The sequence below is a fragment of the Nelusetta ayraudi genome, unplaced genomic scaffold, assembly GCF_046127955.1.
Source record: "Nelusetta ayraudi isolate G7.1 ecotype Tasmania unplaced genomic scaffold, CSIRO-AGI_Nayr_v1 ptg000002l, whole genome shotgun sequence".
NCBI lineage: Eukaryota > Metazoa > Chordata > Actinopteri > Tetraodontiformes > Monacanthidae > Nelusetta > Nelusetta ayraudi.
The window spans coordinates 8687637-8704485 of record NW_027466052.1 but is presented as its reverse complement, the minus strand read 5'-3'; the positions used below and the strand labels follow the sequence as shown (position 1 = coordinate 8704485).

The window sequence follows — 16849 nt, the reverse complement described above, 5'->3', positions numbered from 1 at the left end:
GGGGAGGGAGACTGGAGGCTGCATTGAGAGCGCCAGGGAAAGTGGGAGAAAGAGAGGGGGAGGGAAAGGCTTTAACTTCCTGTGGAAACACCCACTTTTCCCATGAGCTCATACAATCCAGAAAGGTCACTTATTCAATACCTAATGCAAGTCCAAAGAAAGGGAGCTCGTAATGTCTCCACTGCCTTAAAGAGCCACCAAGGACAATCCTGCCAAAAAAAAACCTGCGAGAGTTAAAAGACGCTCCGCATTCCAGGAGGTTACAAAAAAAAGTTCTGATTCATGGTGGTCGGTTTCCGTGCGCTAGTGAATACAAATCCTCAGCAACGCTAGACGGTACCACTGGGTCTCGGCCGACGGTCAGCTAAGTGAATGCAAGAGCATCAATCAAACAATCTCTCCTCTTCCTCCTGATGCATCGCAGATCAATACACCGTCCTTTTAATCACTCTCTTGTCCTCCAGTGCTGGTAGACCGGTAAGACCCGGCCCATGGAAGAACACACACAGGTGGGTAGTCCAAAGTTAAAGCAACATCTCGGGATTTTTCTACCTTCAAAATCCTAGTTTCTTTGACCCTTAATAGGAAAAACCGGCACCCCTAGCACTGACACAGCCACCGCCGGTGGCCTGGTATCGGACTGTACGGCTTTGGTTGCGTTCAGGAATTCAAGTCTCGAGTAAAAACACACAAAACAAAACAAAACAAAACATACACAGACTTGCAAGCGAGCCTGTCAAAAAGAGATTACGTTAAGTGAAGGGTGACTGTAAAGCAAGTTGTGCTCTTGCAAAAAGTGCCGAGCAGGCCTCCAGAGTCACGCAGTTTATACCCCAGGCCAGCGGAGGGCACTGTGTCAAAGTCAGGGTTGTTGGTGGATGGCAGAAGAGTTGAAATCAAGCGAATGACTGTAGCCGAATAAGTGACATCATAGATCAACCTCATGGTGAAACACTATCAGTACCTGTCATCATTTTACTCATCAGACTTGAGGTCCAGTATTTAATTGTTTGTTTGTTTTTGTTTTTTTGAGAAACAACCCTAGAATAGAATACCTGATCCAGACTGTCCCAGTGGACCAGACAAAGACTAACTAACTTAAACGTTTTGATCAGGATCCCTCAAGACACAGCCACGTCAAATTTGGGGCTGAAGGAAAAAAATGTCTTCCTCCAAGGTGGGGCGTGACAGAGAAAGTTTGAGAACCACTGATTTAATAGCACTAATCTTAACTTGCTGGTGTTTACAATTTCAACAGGCTACATCCACTCTGTCCTAGATGGCCATGCCGACACGGCGAGGCTGCAGAGGTGGCTGATCGCACTCCTGCAGAGAGCAAAGCAGAGAATAAACGTCCCGCCGAGTGGTCCCAACTCCCGGCCACCGAGCCCCCTGCTCTCCTTTAACCTCTGTGGCCTTAAGACTTCAATCGGCCGGCAAAATATCAATGCGTTCCGGACTGGCAACGCTTTTGAACCTGCTCAAAGCGGCAGAATGAAAGAGGTGCCATTTAAAGGCCTCTTTCCGCGGCCAATGACGCAGCGGTGGCGGCTCAAAGCGGCCCGTTTGCTCTGTAGTGGTCACACTCCAGACTGTCACTTTCTCTTCGCCGCGCCGCGCCAGCGCGTTCTGCCAGAGCAGAACTGCCAACATCTGCCGAGGAACACTTTGAAACGGGCCACAAACCGATTACATGAGACCGGCGCGAAGAAGGAGAACCGTCTGAAGCGTCCTTTAATTGTTCTCGCCGGTCATATGACATCACAAATGTTCCCCCTCGCCTGCACTGAGCCAACCCTTGCCGGCACCATCTGTGGGTTATCAGTGCACTTCCTCTGTGTCCCTTCCCTTCCCTTTTTTTTTTTTTTTTTTTTTTGAATGCAGGACCGAAACTGAAGACTAAATAGAGTATCGTAATTGCACCGACCACCCTTCTCAATGCATCCGGGGTAAAGACATGAAATGAATCCCAGTCAGATGCAGCAGATCAGAGGTTTCCAAGTGGGAACGCCTCGGACAAACCCGTTCGGAAGAGATCTTGAGTATTTTCAGGGTGATGCAGTAGATTCTGAAACATGTTTTTGTTTCATTCTCGGCTTTGTTGAATTCTTTGCAGAAAAGTAACACCGTGCACGCAAGACGCCATCAAAGCATCACTGCGACGGTTAGGCGAGGGACAGCGGCTAGTGTGTGAGTTTTTTTTTTGGTTTTGTTTCGTTTTGTGATGTTTTCGGGGAAACCATATGACTGCACAGTAAACAACAGTAGGCTGAGCCTGAAAATTGACTCACATTTTAAAAAATTGGAGAGTACTGACCACTCACAGCTGAGCAGAAAATAACTTTGCTAAGCATTTACTGCACTTTAAGGGAGGATTAAGTCAAAAATACAACACCTGTCCATTTGCAACTTACTCAGACATATTCAGATACTGCCCGACCCGACCCTCTGGAAGACACAGCAGTCCAGTGATACATGGAGCAGTGACATTAGCCAAAACATTTAGGGGCCACATTCCTGCTGGAATGTCCCCTGGCTGGAAGGCTACGGTGGATATTTTGTCTACAAACACGGCGCTGACGTCGGCGTTTCTAGTCCAACTGGACCACCGCGTCCTGCAGACACTTGGATGGCGCCAACGCAAGCAGCATGGAGGCATGTCAACTTCCTCCACTGGAGGAAGTTGACATACGTGTCCACTTGGTTGAATTCTTCCCCTCTGTGAAACTCAAAACTTGGCCACGTGGAGAAAGAAGGCCTCCATTCACTGTTTGGCGGGAGAAGTGAATGGAGTTAAATTTCCCTTTTTCTCTCGAAGTGAACTTTCTCTTTAATATTGCTCCCAAACCACTTTAAAAAAAATAACAAAATAAAACAACCTCTTTTGACCTCCGCCGCCTCCTCGAGATCTGTGTGGACGGCACCTGCAGGGCTGCGTTCGACATCCTTCCCTTGCTCTCTCTCTCTCTCTCTCTCTCTCTCTCTCTCTCTCTCTCTCTCTCTCTCTCTCTCTCTCTCTCTCTCTCTCTCTCTCTCTCTCTCTCTCTCTCTCTCTCTCTCTCTCTCTCTCTCTCTCTCTCTCTCTGCACTGCTCCGCCTGCGTGCTGAGCGTGTCGTTCTGCTGCCGCAGACTATAATTCTTTGCGTGGGGAGACATGTCAAAGGGAAATGGGGCCACTACACTGGCATCATGTCAGATTCACAGCATCATTACTGCGCGCTGTGCTTTTAGGCCAGCAGCCCCGCAACAGAGGCAGCAGAAATCACATTACTTGAGCAGATATGGACTCATAAATAAGACCAGATGGACGTATCTTCCCTATCTGATGCCTCCTCATTTCCTGTCCCGCGTCCATCATTAGCGGCTCCTTCTTTTTGTTTCTCGCTTGGCCCAAACCCAAATCAAAAATGTAGAAAAAGCACGCGTGCAAGGGATGGCCTCGCTGGTGCAATGCACGCTAATGCAATGTAAATCATAGTCTCTGCCCTAAAGCAGTAGCGGTAGTAGTAGTAGTAGAGACCCGAAAGCAGTAGCGGTGACACGGGCAGTCAAACCAGCATGGTGACGGCTAACCTGACAACATGCAGAAGGTTGCGTTCAAACACAATTGCTGTTGATCCAGTGAGTGACGACAGCTTGATGCTCTGGCTCGGTATCAATCTGTATCCAAACAGTCCTCTTGGTCAATGCTGTTCTCATTTTGGACCAATCACTAGACCATCATGAGAGCAAGACGATTCTATCCCAGGAAAAGGAAAAGTTACCCGGAGGAACAGAATGGAGATCAGGTCTGGCTTGTCACTGATGTCACGTACCAAAGTTCAGCCAGCCGTCGCTTTCAAATATTTCATCGGACCCAAAGCGTGAATTTCACAGTAGCAATTTGAAAGGGAACGATGTGAACTCCACGGCACAGTGGAGAGGGTTTGTAGGCAAAGCAGCGTTACTTTTAAAATTCCAACTGTGCAGCCTCTTTTGTTTGAGGTTTTTGGAGGGGTTTTTTTCGAGGCCAAGCTGCGAGACGACAATGTTTTGACTAGACAAACACACATTTCAGGCAGCTGTGCGGGCCGGCAGCACACTGCTGCTGCTGTGTGCCGATTTCGAGTTTGACACTAAGTCAACCGGAAATATCTCTGAATCTACGTATCTGTGGTGGATCAACCGGGCCGATCGAGCGAGAGGGACAGGCTCAGGAAGCCATCTGTCTCACGAGTCGTGTCGGCGAGGGCTGGACGTCGACAATCGAGACCAAGGTGAGAACTGGTATCGTGCCGATACTTACGTGGTGAGATCGATACTTTTGTTGCAATTTCCTTTCTAGACATACAGCAAACTACTCCAACGTCCTCAGCTTCTCTCCAAGCCTGCACAAGTAAATTCATACATGACAAAAAAAACAACGTGACCTGAATATCTGCGTATAATGGAGAGTAGTTTTTGTTGTTGCTGTTTGTTGTTTTTAGGTTTAGGTTTGTTATTTTGCACTCGTTTTTCTGAAACAGTTTCACGCTGTTAAATTGTTTTGTACTGTGGCTAGTTAATAAAAAAAACGTGTTTAATTGCGGCCCAGCGATGAACTGCCAACTTGTCCAGGGTGCCATGACCCTAAGTTCAGCAGGAAGATGGTATTGAAAATGGAAGGATGGATGGATGGATGTTTATTTGCCTAAAATCTTTGTCCTGTGCTCTACAAAAAAAAAAAGTGTCTCTATCGGTATCGGTGATAATAGCCCTCGGTTATTGTTGGGGAGTCTGTCACCTGTTGAGTGGCTATCTGGTGCCACGCCTCACCTCCTGACGTCTGGGGGAGACGTGCCAAACGTGCAGCAGCTGCCCGGCGGGCCTGCATCAGCAACAGGCAGAGAGGTCCAGAACGTGCAGGACCCCTCGCCATTATCTTCCAACTGTTTTGAATTTCGACTGCGAGGCTGTGAGTGGCTCTGCTTTGAAGGCAGCGCCAGCGGCGTTCAAGAGCACGGAGGGGGTCGTGGCCCAGTGGCGGCCGTGGCCCGGTGGCGCCCAGGGCCCAGTGGCGGCCGGCCCTCCTGTCCGGAACCCAGGCAACGTGTTAAATGTCATGGGACCATGTCATGAGTTGGCTTTGCTAAAACAAGCAACACGTCCGTTTCCCAGAGTGAGGGGCCTGTTGTTACATGACTCCGAGATGCGAGACCTGATACTGTGGCCAGTTATGGTGAAACAGACTGATGTGTCAATGCACAACAATGGCCAAAAAATAACAGAGAGGAACCCGCTGCCCCGTCTGTCTGTCTGTCCGTGACAGAGGCAGCGGTGGAGGGTAGATGTCGCAGCTGAATTTAGAATTCGTTTTTTTTATTATGACTACCCTGTGAGAACTAAAGGTTAAAGGTCCTAACCTAGCACTGCCGCTTACTTCATCGTGATGCTGAATACTGCGGTCAGATTCTGCATGAAATTTAGCCCTCGAGTGACACTTTTTTCTCTTGCAGGTCATGCAATAACTATGTTGAGTTGTAGCTTGCGAAACTTGCAAACTTGAGGTATTTTTACTTTTAAGATTGCACACAGGTGCTGACCATAAACTGTGCATTACTCATGATGCATTGAGCATTCAAAGTGCTTTAAAAGCATGAACATTAATGAAGTAAAAAGTTGAAACTACCACAGGAGCATAAATTCTTAAAACTGCTGCACAGTGTTTTACACGATTCACCTCTTTGGAATTGGCCACTGTCACATATACAGGGAGTACATGGCTTCCTCATGAGCACATTAGAAGATGATTTCTATGCAGCAGTGATGATAAAACTGGAGCATTTGGAGGGGGGAAAAAAAGAGATTTTCCTGACGTCCCTTTTTTTATCCACCAAGCATCAGAAAATGGCAGAGATACACAAAATAGTGCTGCGTTTTGTTTTCCTTGTTTCACTTCAGTTTTTGCCGTATGATGCCGTTGGTTCCCTAAATAGCACAATTTCTGTTTTTTTCTTAAAGGGCTCATTTATCTCAGCGTTATATTAACAAATTAGTGTACTACAACTGCTGCGCTGTTTATTTTCACACTTTTATCTTCATTTTCAGGCATGTGATTGGCCGGCGGAACTCCAACCTTTTAGTCGATAGTCACCTGACGGTGCTTGATAAACGGCATGTGGGTGGAATTACTGCATAAAACTGCACTGGTCTGTGCAGGATTTTTTTTTTTTTCTTTTGATGTTTCAGAGGGACCAACTGCCGTACCTGCTGCTGCTGCTTTTGCCCGACTGGGCTCACATATGCAGGAGTACACCTGCAGGAACTCGTACCACAGTTCCCGTCTTGTTTTATGTAAACACAACACGTGAGCGCAGAGGAAGGGACTGGAACTTTTCGGGCGACATTTGCGACTAGTCCTCTCTCTGGTATTTAAAAGCTGAATCACCAGCAGACGGACGCCTCTATATTAAACAGCGAGTCAGATGTGAAAATGACACTGCAGCTAATTGGTCCACCGGTGATACACGTTTCGACCGTTCCTCTGCGAAGGCAAGCCAGTCAAGCCGCACAAAAACTTTCGAGGGCTGGTTCCAACGAGCTCCGGCTCTCAAGCTGCAATCCATAATTATAGGTCATTTCTGCAGGCTTTCGGATAGCAGACATTTAAATGTAGTTCTCATTCCTCTTATCGTCTACCAAATGTCGACCATTATTTACCACTCTTAAGTCGCATTCAGACTGCCAGCCAAAATCCGATTTTTAGCCCATCCAGATTGAAACTGGATGGCTCTTTTCTAGTCTGAACAGTCACAAATCACATGAAATCCGATTTTTGTAAAACGGATTGAAACCACCTTTTGGAGGTAGTTTCAAATGGCATTTGGACAGATTTTGTCTCAATCTGAACAGCTCCAAACACACCGATCGGTTTTGACTGTCCATGACATCACTCTACTCGACGCAAGGCCCAATGCGCCAGACCAGAGGGCGCCGTTCCAGGTGCGGAGCTGTAACGTAATGGAGCAGAAGTAGAAGAAGTAGAAAACAGCGGTCCCTGGACAGAGGAGGAAACTCATTGCCTCATCAGTCTGTGGGGAGATAGCTCAATGCAAGCCAAGCTCCAGGGCATGTATTGCAACAAGTACCGCTCTCGCAATTATATGACGTCGCACACTACACACGCTGGACGACGCCTCCGTTTCGACATTGTTGCTACAGCAACCTGTCAGATCAGTCAATAATGTGGCCCAGTCTGAACAGAACCAGATCCCATTTGGACTGCGGACAGTCAGCCCTAAAAATCTGATTTGACAAGGAATCTGATTTGAATCAGATTCGCCTACAGTCTGAACGCAGCTTTACTCTTTGGGGGCGGATTCACTAAGATCCCAAATATGGGCTGCTAAATTGTGTGCGTAAGGTCCCAGGTAGGGCACGTTGTTGGTTTGCGTGTTGTGAGTGATCTGCTAAGATTGCCTGTGCAATTTGACAACAGGTCCAAAAGTTCCAATAGGTGCTTTGCTGCAGAAAGAACACGGAACTGTTGCCTTTGACGCGCGTGTTCTGTTAGGACAGTCGGACATCCTCATCGCCAGCTGGTCAGCACTATATCAACGGCAGGAGGGTTTTAAACCCCTAATTATCCCCTTGTCAAGGAAGAAAACAAGAAATATGTGCGAAATACACACACACATGCACTGTAAAACTGTTTAAAACGTTTGTATTTCTTTTGAGAGTGCTATATTAAAAAGGAATTTCAAAAGAAAATCCTAAAGAAAAAATTTATGTGACCACAATCAGTTTCAGCTTTGGTAAAATCACACTGCCCCCACTTAATAATTTATTTACATCCATTGCACCCAAAATGGTGAGCATCTGATATCTGCTTGTTCGTGAAGGCAAATGTGCTAAACAGACACAGCATTAGTGCATCAGCTTCGTCATTAGTCAACACGTGTAATGAGATTTACATACGTTTTGTTCTTTATTTTATTTTCTACCTTTAGTAAAATAGGGCCTCAGTGTGTTTGGACCACATCCTGGCACTGCAGCTTTGTGAAAACCCTGAAATGTAAATTCTAATCCCCACAAATCAGCAAAACAGCTAAGACTCTTTTTCTTTTCCCAGTCCACAGTGATGAAATGCAGGAGTCATTGCTCTATTTGTCTTTCTTACCGACTTGTACATACACGCTACATTATTCATCGGAATCCTTCTCCCTGGCGGCTGTTGCAGACTCGGGCTGGGAGAGGGCGGGATGGGAGCGGCTGCAACCATCGACTCAACTCAGAGCTGCAACACGGTGTCAAACACGGTGGGATCACACCCTGGCCTCCGGCTGCCACTTTTAAGCCGTGTTTTCGGTACAATGCCTACTAAACGAAAACATCAAAAAATGAATACTTGCTGGAATTTCCCACTTTTTTTTTTTTTTTTTTTTTTTTTAGCACTCATCTGCTAACCTCCCGGAAAGGAGATTTTTCACTCAGGTTCACTTTTGTGGAGACTCGACAGTGACCATGCGTGATTAGAAAAAGCAGACAACTGCGAATTTGGAAGACAGAACGCTGCAGAGTCGATGGCGACACTTCCCACTTGACTACGTGTTGTGTGTTCACGGCGCACACAAAACGTCATGGCGCAGCATTTTACCTGGCAAAAAAGCCGTAGAATTTTCAACACATTAACTCTTAGATCTGAGGCTTTCTTTCACAAGTGGGGGAACTTTGAAATGGCAGGAAACTACCAGCGTTTTCGCTGAATGAAAACAAGGGTTTTACTTTAGCAAAGGAGCGGGACACATCGCATCAGTGGCGAAGTGAGAGGGACTGCGTTCAAAAAGTGAAAGCAACAGTCTTTCGCTATGAGCTCCACCAAAGACTCCACCGCTCACGGCTCCTCTTTGTATCGCACGTCTGCATGCCTGTGAAACTTCCCCATCCCCAAAACTTGTGTCAACCCGTCTCAACAAATAGAGAAAGTAACACAGGAAGTAAGATGCGAAGAAGAGCAATGCGCTTTATGAGTAAAAGAGCACATTTGCTCAGTAAGATCTCTCCGGGCGACACCCGATCGTTCCATCCAGCTCTGGACTAAAAACAAACACCAGTGCGACGTGTGTCATCAAAACGGAAAATATCACCACCGGCTTGTTGTACTCATCCGGTGGTGCCTCTTGAAATAACTAATTCTATTGTGCATTCAGCTACGGTTGATTAAAAGTGGTCTTCCTTGCTTCCTCGCTGCAAAAAAAAAAGACCTGTCTTGAGACTTTCTCAGATGAGTGGGAGGGTCTTTACACATCCCCGGCTCCCATTTGCACAAGCATTCCAAAGCCGCGCTGCCTGGCACCGTGCCAGGTTTCGAGCGAATTACCTCAGCGACGGGACAGCGTGTTCACTGGTACATGAGGCCTTTTGCGCTAATCGCTGCAGTGCAGATACTTTTTGATTTCCTTGGTAATGACGGTGTTGTGGAGGCAAACTTGGTGCACTCCACTGTTCAAAAGATTTAACACCTTCCTGAAATGTTTATGCATCGGGGAATATGACAAGACAGTTAATTTTCTAAACTTTTTTTTTTTATTATTATTATTTTTAGGCTGAGTCACAGTCAAAGGAGTCACAGCATACAGTTCCCCACCCAACCCTAAGAATTAAACATATGTAAAGAAAAAGAAATTCTAAGAGAATAATCATAAAATCACACGACTTCCTCTTGAACATTCAGAAATAAGTCGTGAAGAACTTGCTGCACTTGTCATGTACACGATCTAGAACAGGCATGGGCAAACTACGGCCCAGCGGCCATATGTGGTCCGTTAAGCTTTTTAATCCAGCCAGTCGAACTTAGAAATAATATTAATTGTAAGTAATAGTCGTAAAATAGCTGTATTTCATACATTTTTCAGTGTTTTAAGAGTCATTTCAACAAAGAACTAAATACTGTGGGACTTCAAGGACACATTTTGTTGTAACTTTGCTTTTGCTCATTTTCAACAGACATTGAAGCACGCTTATCCCATGATATGTTTTTTTCCTCCTATGAGGTGGGTCACCAAAGCACTCCATCCACCTGCTCCTGCTCCGGCCCCTCTGTCGCATTTTAGAACCTATTGCGACCCACCACAGTCAAAATGTTTGCCCACCCTTGAGCTCGAGTAAGAACTTCAGCAACAGCAAGCGCTAACATGCGTTGTGCTGCGTGTCCTCTTTAGGTTAAAACTAGTCTTTTAATAACTGCGAGACTCGGCAGCCAAACACACACACACACACACACACACACACACACACACACACACACACACACACACACACACACACACACACACACACACACACACACACACACACACACACACACACACGACACTTGTATGGCCACATATTGATTCAACATGGCGGCTTTAACCCTGCAAATATTTATCCACTCCGTCTACTCATTATGTGACCGGTTTCAGGCCGAGCATCCACGAGGCTTGGTAAATAATAACCTCTGCGCTCACACAAAAACCACATTTAGAAAAATAGCGGCGATACAAAGTGTACTGCCCTAATTACACAGAAACACTTGACATCTGAGGAGAAAGAGATGTATTCAGAAAAGAAGGGGTGGGGGGTTGACGTTGCTGGAATTTGACCTCATAGATGACTGAAAGTTTAACCTTGTGGGTCGAGAGTCTTATATGCAACTGGAAAATACAGTCTTGTGCTGCATTATCAGCTACTATTGTTTATGTGGTTGTCGGTCATTCAGTGATGTACCAACACTGCCTTTATTGTTTCGAGCAACGAACTCACTCTGCTGTGAAGAATACGGCCAAGTGAAACTGTTGTTGATTACAGCTCGTTTCAGGTCATACCGTGTGCAAGATTGGCCAGCCTCCTGTTTCTACCCCTCTTGTTGACACGGTGCCCATAGAGTGGAAAACATGAAAGCACTCTTTCCTCCTGCTGCCAGGGCGGCTCGACTCGCTGAGAAATCAACAGGTGACTTAAAGAACTGAGTAAACACGCTCTACTCCCCCAACCTTCATGTATTGTGCGCGCAATCGCACACAAACCAGCAGGGCGAAGCCGAAAATAAGGCAGGCTTCAAAGAGATCAGATTTTTAACGTCAAATCATTTTGTGCCCTTTACAATCGAGCAGATGCATCTACACTTTGGACCAATCCGCGCAGCCGAGCAAACCTCAAAAGAAAGAAATCAATTAAAAAGCTGGTGGCCTGGGCCGATACCTGAAGCACGATAGTGCCTCATTCACGATTATGAATGACGAAAAAAAAACTACAACCCTAGACAATGATAGTGTCAGAACCACCTGTCGCCGGTCCGGAGCGAGCGCACATGAAATGGCGCCCGCTGCGCTGAACTGGCTAAACGCTCGTCGTCGTGGCCCGGCCTTGCCTCCACATGCCCACGGAGGGCTGCCCTGAAAAAGCCACGATAATTCTACTGAATTACTCCTTATGGCAACATTCCTCCCAAATGACCTCACAACAGCAAGTCATCAAAGACCAAAGGAAAAAAAAAAACATGTGAAGCAGTAGTGAGGATTTCAAGACGACTCGTGCTGGAGCCGTGAATCCAGGAGTCCTGGGGAAGTCGCGTCAGATTTGTTTGGACTTGATCAGTTGTTTTTTTTTTTTGTTTTTTTTTTGCTTTTCGTGAGTGAAGCGCGAGAGCGGCCAAGTGCCGCCGCCGATATTAGCAAAACATGCAACGCAGTTGTTTCTCAATCGGGAATCGGATGCCAAAACAACTCATCATTCCAGCAGCGGCTCTGGTTACCTTGCGGAAATCAGCTCTGTTTATGATGCACACGCAGACACAGAGAATAAATATACACGCGTGCCCGCAAGCACACACACACACACACACACACACACACACACAAACACACACACACACACACACACACACACACACACACACACACACGAGATAGCAAATCACTCTTCAGCACCCTGCGTGCAGTCTTGAAATGGTAAAAGTGAGTCATGTTTTTCCCTACTTGGGAAGCTTCCTCCATCACAGACGTCACATGAAGCAACAGACTGTGTTCCACAACTTTTGTCAGATGACTCAATGTTATGTCATGCCTGTGCTATTTCAGCCTGAGTCAACTGCTTGGCACCAGGGTGACCAGCAGCACCCAGTGAGATACCACCACCCTACTGCTGGTGACACCACCTATTACCGGCCACGCCATCCGCTGGTGATCTTGTGTGGGTGGAGGGGTGTGGGGCACTCCTGTTTCCGTGTCTTAAGGGCCTGCTCAGCAACCGCTACCACCAACACTGCCGACTGAACCTCAGGACTTTTAGGAATCCGAAACATGTCAAGCATCTTGCAACTGGCATCCAGTGATTTATAGTGTTGTCTAGGTTACTTCACATATGCCTCCTCCATAGTCTAGATGGAAACTTCCGATTGAGATTTTCAAGTGAAATGTGACACAGGATGTAATGGAATGAGGGAAGCTCAGATGTGTACAAGAAAGGATCAGAAGTTAATGTTTGTGGTAGCCAGGTGATGGGAAGAACACTTTTGCCTTTCTTCAGAGTGTCAACTGAATTATTTTGTAATAAATCAATTAAAACGTGTTTGCGGGTCTGACTTGGAGGAATTTAAGGGATATCGCTTAGAATGGAAAAAGTGTGTGTATGACATGTTGTAACTATGTTGATGGAATGTTATACACATGGTATGTTTTAAGAGTGTATTATCTACACTATTCTGATTATTTTATCATTAACATGTTTTTACAAATTTTAAAAACATAGTCCCATAATAATGTTTCTAAATGAAAAAAAAATTAATCAGTGTTGAACCTAGTAGAACATCGTTAACATCTCGGCTTGATAAATCATTTCAAAGCACTAGAAGCAGACATTGCACAGGTGCAACAAGTAGTCTGTTCTGACTGTCACTGAGTATCCGCAACAGTTATCACTGATTGGCTTGATGACAGGATATCAGATAAAGGTTAAATGCTCTCACCACTATCGTGAACCAACATTTTTGTAGATGTAGCACGGTTGAAAATGCAATCTTTAAAAAAAAGTGTGGACAAAGTGAAAAAAATGTAGGCCCAATTTTCGAACTAAAAAGTAGCAAAGTTGCAGTTGCATTTTAAACACACTGGGATATTTCTTGATCATGTCGCTAAAACACACACACACACACACACACACACACACACACACACACACACACACACACACACACACACACACACACACACACACACACACACACACACACACACACACACACAGTTCCAGTGATTCAGGAAGCAGGTCATGTTTTTCCATGCAGAGAACTAGAAGGCCCCGTGAGCAGCAGTGGAGGGACTTCCTCTGCTGAAGGGCCAAATTCCACATGGTCTGTGACCATTAACCCACCCAGGCTGAGTCAGACCCCCCACCCATCACTCAACAAAGCTGTGGGGGAAAACCTCGAATTCACGACCAGTTGTCAGGTCTCTACCCACAGCAGCAACTTCTAGAATCTTCTGAGGGGGGGGGGGTGTCAACATCTCAATCACAGACTTTGGCCTCGCCGGCTGTGCCAGACACCGGCAAGAAATGCGTTTTAAACTTAAGTTCACACAGGTCTTACAGGTCATTACACTGAGTCACCAGAATGCAGGCAGTTTGACACAATCCCCCAACATGGCGACAGGTTGTTTATGAAGAGAAATAATGTCGACTGAGTAACTCGGGGCTAGGGATTTTGAATTTAGCATTTTACAAAGAGCAGCTTGATTTTTATTGTGGCTCCTGTCGCTTTATTGCGGCTTTTTACTGTTAGTGGTTAAATCCACTGTAGCGCACAGATACGAGAAGCTCTGCACGATCTGAGAGGAGGTTTACTTAAAGGGAAAGACAAGCTTTAATCAACAGCTTTATCTTTAAAATGCACGGCATCTATAAAGGATTCCCCGACTAAAAAAATCTTGCCAGTGGGTGAATGAAAACAAGTGGGCCGCATCATGCGCCACGTGTGGGTTTTTTTTTTTGTCTGCCCTTTTTTTTTTTTTTTTTTTACGTTGGCTGTTAAATGCTCCCGGGCCACTGGTCACTAGGGTCAGTGGGCTACGGCAAACAAATCTATGCCACAGCTATCCGAAGCCTTTTTACTTGGTATGCAGATAATGAGCTTTTTGAACCCTCATTAGACACACGCACGCACACAGACACACACACACAAGCTTTTAACCCCCCCTACTCTGAGGCTTGTGCCAGAACCTCTATTGTCTGACAGTATGGAGACATGCAGCTGCCTGCAGTCTGGCCCCTAACACACTGTGACCCCAGGGAGAACCAGCGGAGGGTAAAGGGCCAAACTTTGTCATGTTTCATACGCACAGAGTGTGTTTCTGTGTGCGTGTGCGTGTAGTCGGGGGCAGCTCTTTGGGTGTCGAGAAGAAAAAGAAAGAGAGAAAGAAGGGCGCCCACCAATGGCCCAATGAGGATTGTAAAAGGCCCTGGAAGGTCAAAGCTGGGCAGTAAAGTGTGCGGCGTGCTGGAATGCAGGCTGGATAGACGCGAGGTAAACTGTTTACATGCCTCTTAAAGTTGGCACGGCTGACTTTTTCAAGCGGCAGAGGGGTGGGGGGTGTCGGCAGAGTCGAATTTCATTTCTCACAACGTCCGTTCCGACTTCTTTCCTCGAAGTTACTCGGCAGCCAATCACCGAAGTTAATCACCCATTCTCGCCGCAGCCGCTCCTCGCCTGGAGCAGGACCTTGTGGCGGCGACCCCAACCCCTCTTCAGCAGAACACCCAAAATGCACATTCTAAGAATTTCAGTCTAACTTTGTCCGGCCCCCCCACCACCACACTTACGCTCCCTTTTTGTCTTCTCGCGTCAACTTCCTGTTTCGGCAGCTTCGAGCGCTGCGACGGCACCAGCTCGCCCGCCCGACCGCTTCACCTTCACACGAAGCGGGGCAGCGGCGCAGCAGGAACTGGGGGGGGGGGGCTACTTTCCTATCGCCCGTTAGCGAGCGGCTATAAAAGTGCAAAATGGAAGTGGATCTCTCGGAAATGGTCGCGTTAAAGTGACAGCCGTCGTCCCCGCCCGTGTTTTAACTCGGGCAAATAAATAAATAATCATACAAACAAACAAACAAAAGCACCTCGCCCCCCCCACCCATGACATCGACGCTAAGTGCAAACTCCTTCGCAAAGAGTTCTAGGCCCTTCTTTAATCGCGGAGGAGGAGGAGGGGGGCAGGCGTAAAGTAGACGAAGAAAATAGTCTCCGGTGTCCTCGGTTCCCGTCTCTGGCCTCCCTTCCTCCTACCTCTCCCGCCTCTTGCTTTCCAACAAATCAAAGCTGTGGCCAGAAAAATAAATAAATCAAGAGACGAGGGCGGACTGACCTGGATGAACTGGATGGTCAGGGCTGACTTGCCGACACCTCCACCGCCGACCACGACCAGCCGATACTTCTCCTGCACCGAGCCGTCCTTCCAGCCTGCCATCGGGGACACTTCGCTTCCGCTCAACCGCTGCTCGCCTCGCCTCGCCTCGCCGCCGCCGCCGCTGCTGCTGCCGCTGCCGCCGGAACAACCAGTGAGCAGCAAACACCCACTTTTTTCCCCCTGTGAAGTGAGGGGGGCCCTGCAGTGGAGAGACACCGGGGCGCAGGGAGGAGGGGGAAAAAAACAGCCCGGATATGTGTCGCGGAGGGGTGGGGGGGCACCCAAAAAAAAAAATCAGCCGACTCACTCGTCGATGATGTAGTCCGCTTCTTCTAACGCACGGCTAAAATCGGGGAGCTTGTTCGTGCGCCCAGCCCTTCGCCCATACAAACTGTCCGCGTTCGGAGCCTCGACGGCAACTGCTGCTGATGATCGAGCCGCGGCTCCGCTAAGTGGGAGTGCGACGACTCGAAGCACAGCCACCAGCCAGGGCTAGTACCAGTGTCTGGCGCTAGGGGGCTCTTCTCCTGCTGCTACTGCTGCTGGCTAGCTGGCTGGCTAGCTGGCTGACTGGGCGGGCGGTCTGTGGCAGCCTCAACACGCTCGAGTCGACACACACACATACACACACACATGTAGCCTGCAGCAGCGCCGTCTTGAGACCGATATCACACCCCGTAGCTGCAAGCCACATTCCTCTCCTAAAACGCTGCTTTGCTCTCTCTCTCTCTCTCTCTCTCTCTCTCTCTCTCTCTCTCTCTCTCTCTCTGCAACTACTTCTTTTTTAATATGGCAGGTAAGTCTCTACTATAAACTGCCACAAAGAAGCTGTTATAACTGCTTTGGCTTTTCGGACCCCATCATGAGAATTTATTCACGACCTCCCGCTGAGGTGTGACCGCAGTTCCTGCCACCCGGCGTTCTTATTGTCCAATAAATCGCCACCACACAAATAATTTGTGAGGGTGTTTTGTTTGTTTGTTTGTTTGTTTGTTTGTTTGTTTGTTTGTTTGTTTGTTTTTCTCAAAAAACTTTATCTCACGCGCAAGTCAGGTACTTTCTTTGTCACAGGTAAAGTTCTGTCCACATTCTCCTGTACAACATACAGGAAAGATAGCCAGAGATGCTCCCAGTAAATACTCAGAGATGGAAAGTGAAGAAGTACAAATTCTTTGTTACTGTACTGAAGAAGAACGTGTAGTTGAGTATTTATTTTTCTGATGACTTACTTATACCTGCATTTGTACACAAATACCTGTACTTTCGACTTCTTGCATTGAAATGTATTTTTTATTACTATTTTTGTGTTGAAAAGATACAAATTCTGTTCAAAGTTCATTTACTTATTAAACTTGATGATGCCTAAAGTGGACCTGTTTCAATATTAAAGTGTAGAATATTTTAGAGGGATATTATTTTGGAGTCGCCTTCGAGGTCACTGTTCTGTACACTTC

General features: G+C 46.9%; 1 protein-coding gene across 1 annotated transcript in view; it reads right to left on the bottom strand.

Moving 5' to 3' along the window:
* The window catches only part of rras2 (RAS related 2), a 29716-nt gene extending 13793 nt beyond the window's left edge, over positions 1-15923 (bottom strand). Inside the window, exon 1 of the mRNA XM_076021896.1 lies at positions 15354-15923. Coding sequence (XP_075878011.1) covers positions 15354-15455 — 102 coding nt within the window. The 5' untranslated portion in view covers positions 15456-15923. The remainder of the gene's footprint in view (positions 1-15353) is intronic.
* Between the last annotated feature and the right edge of the window lie 926 nt (positions 15924-16849).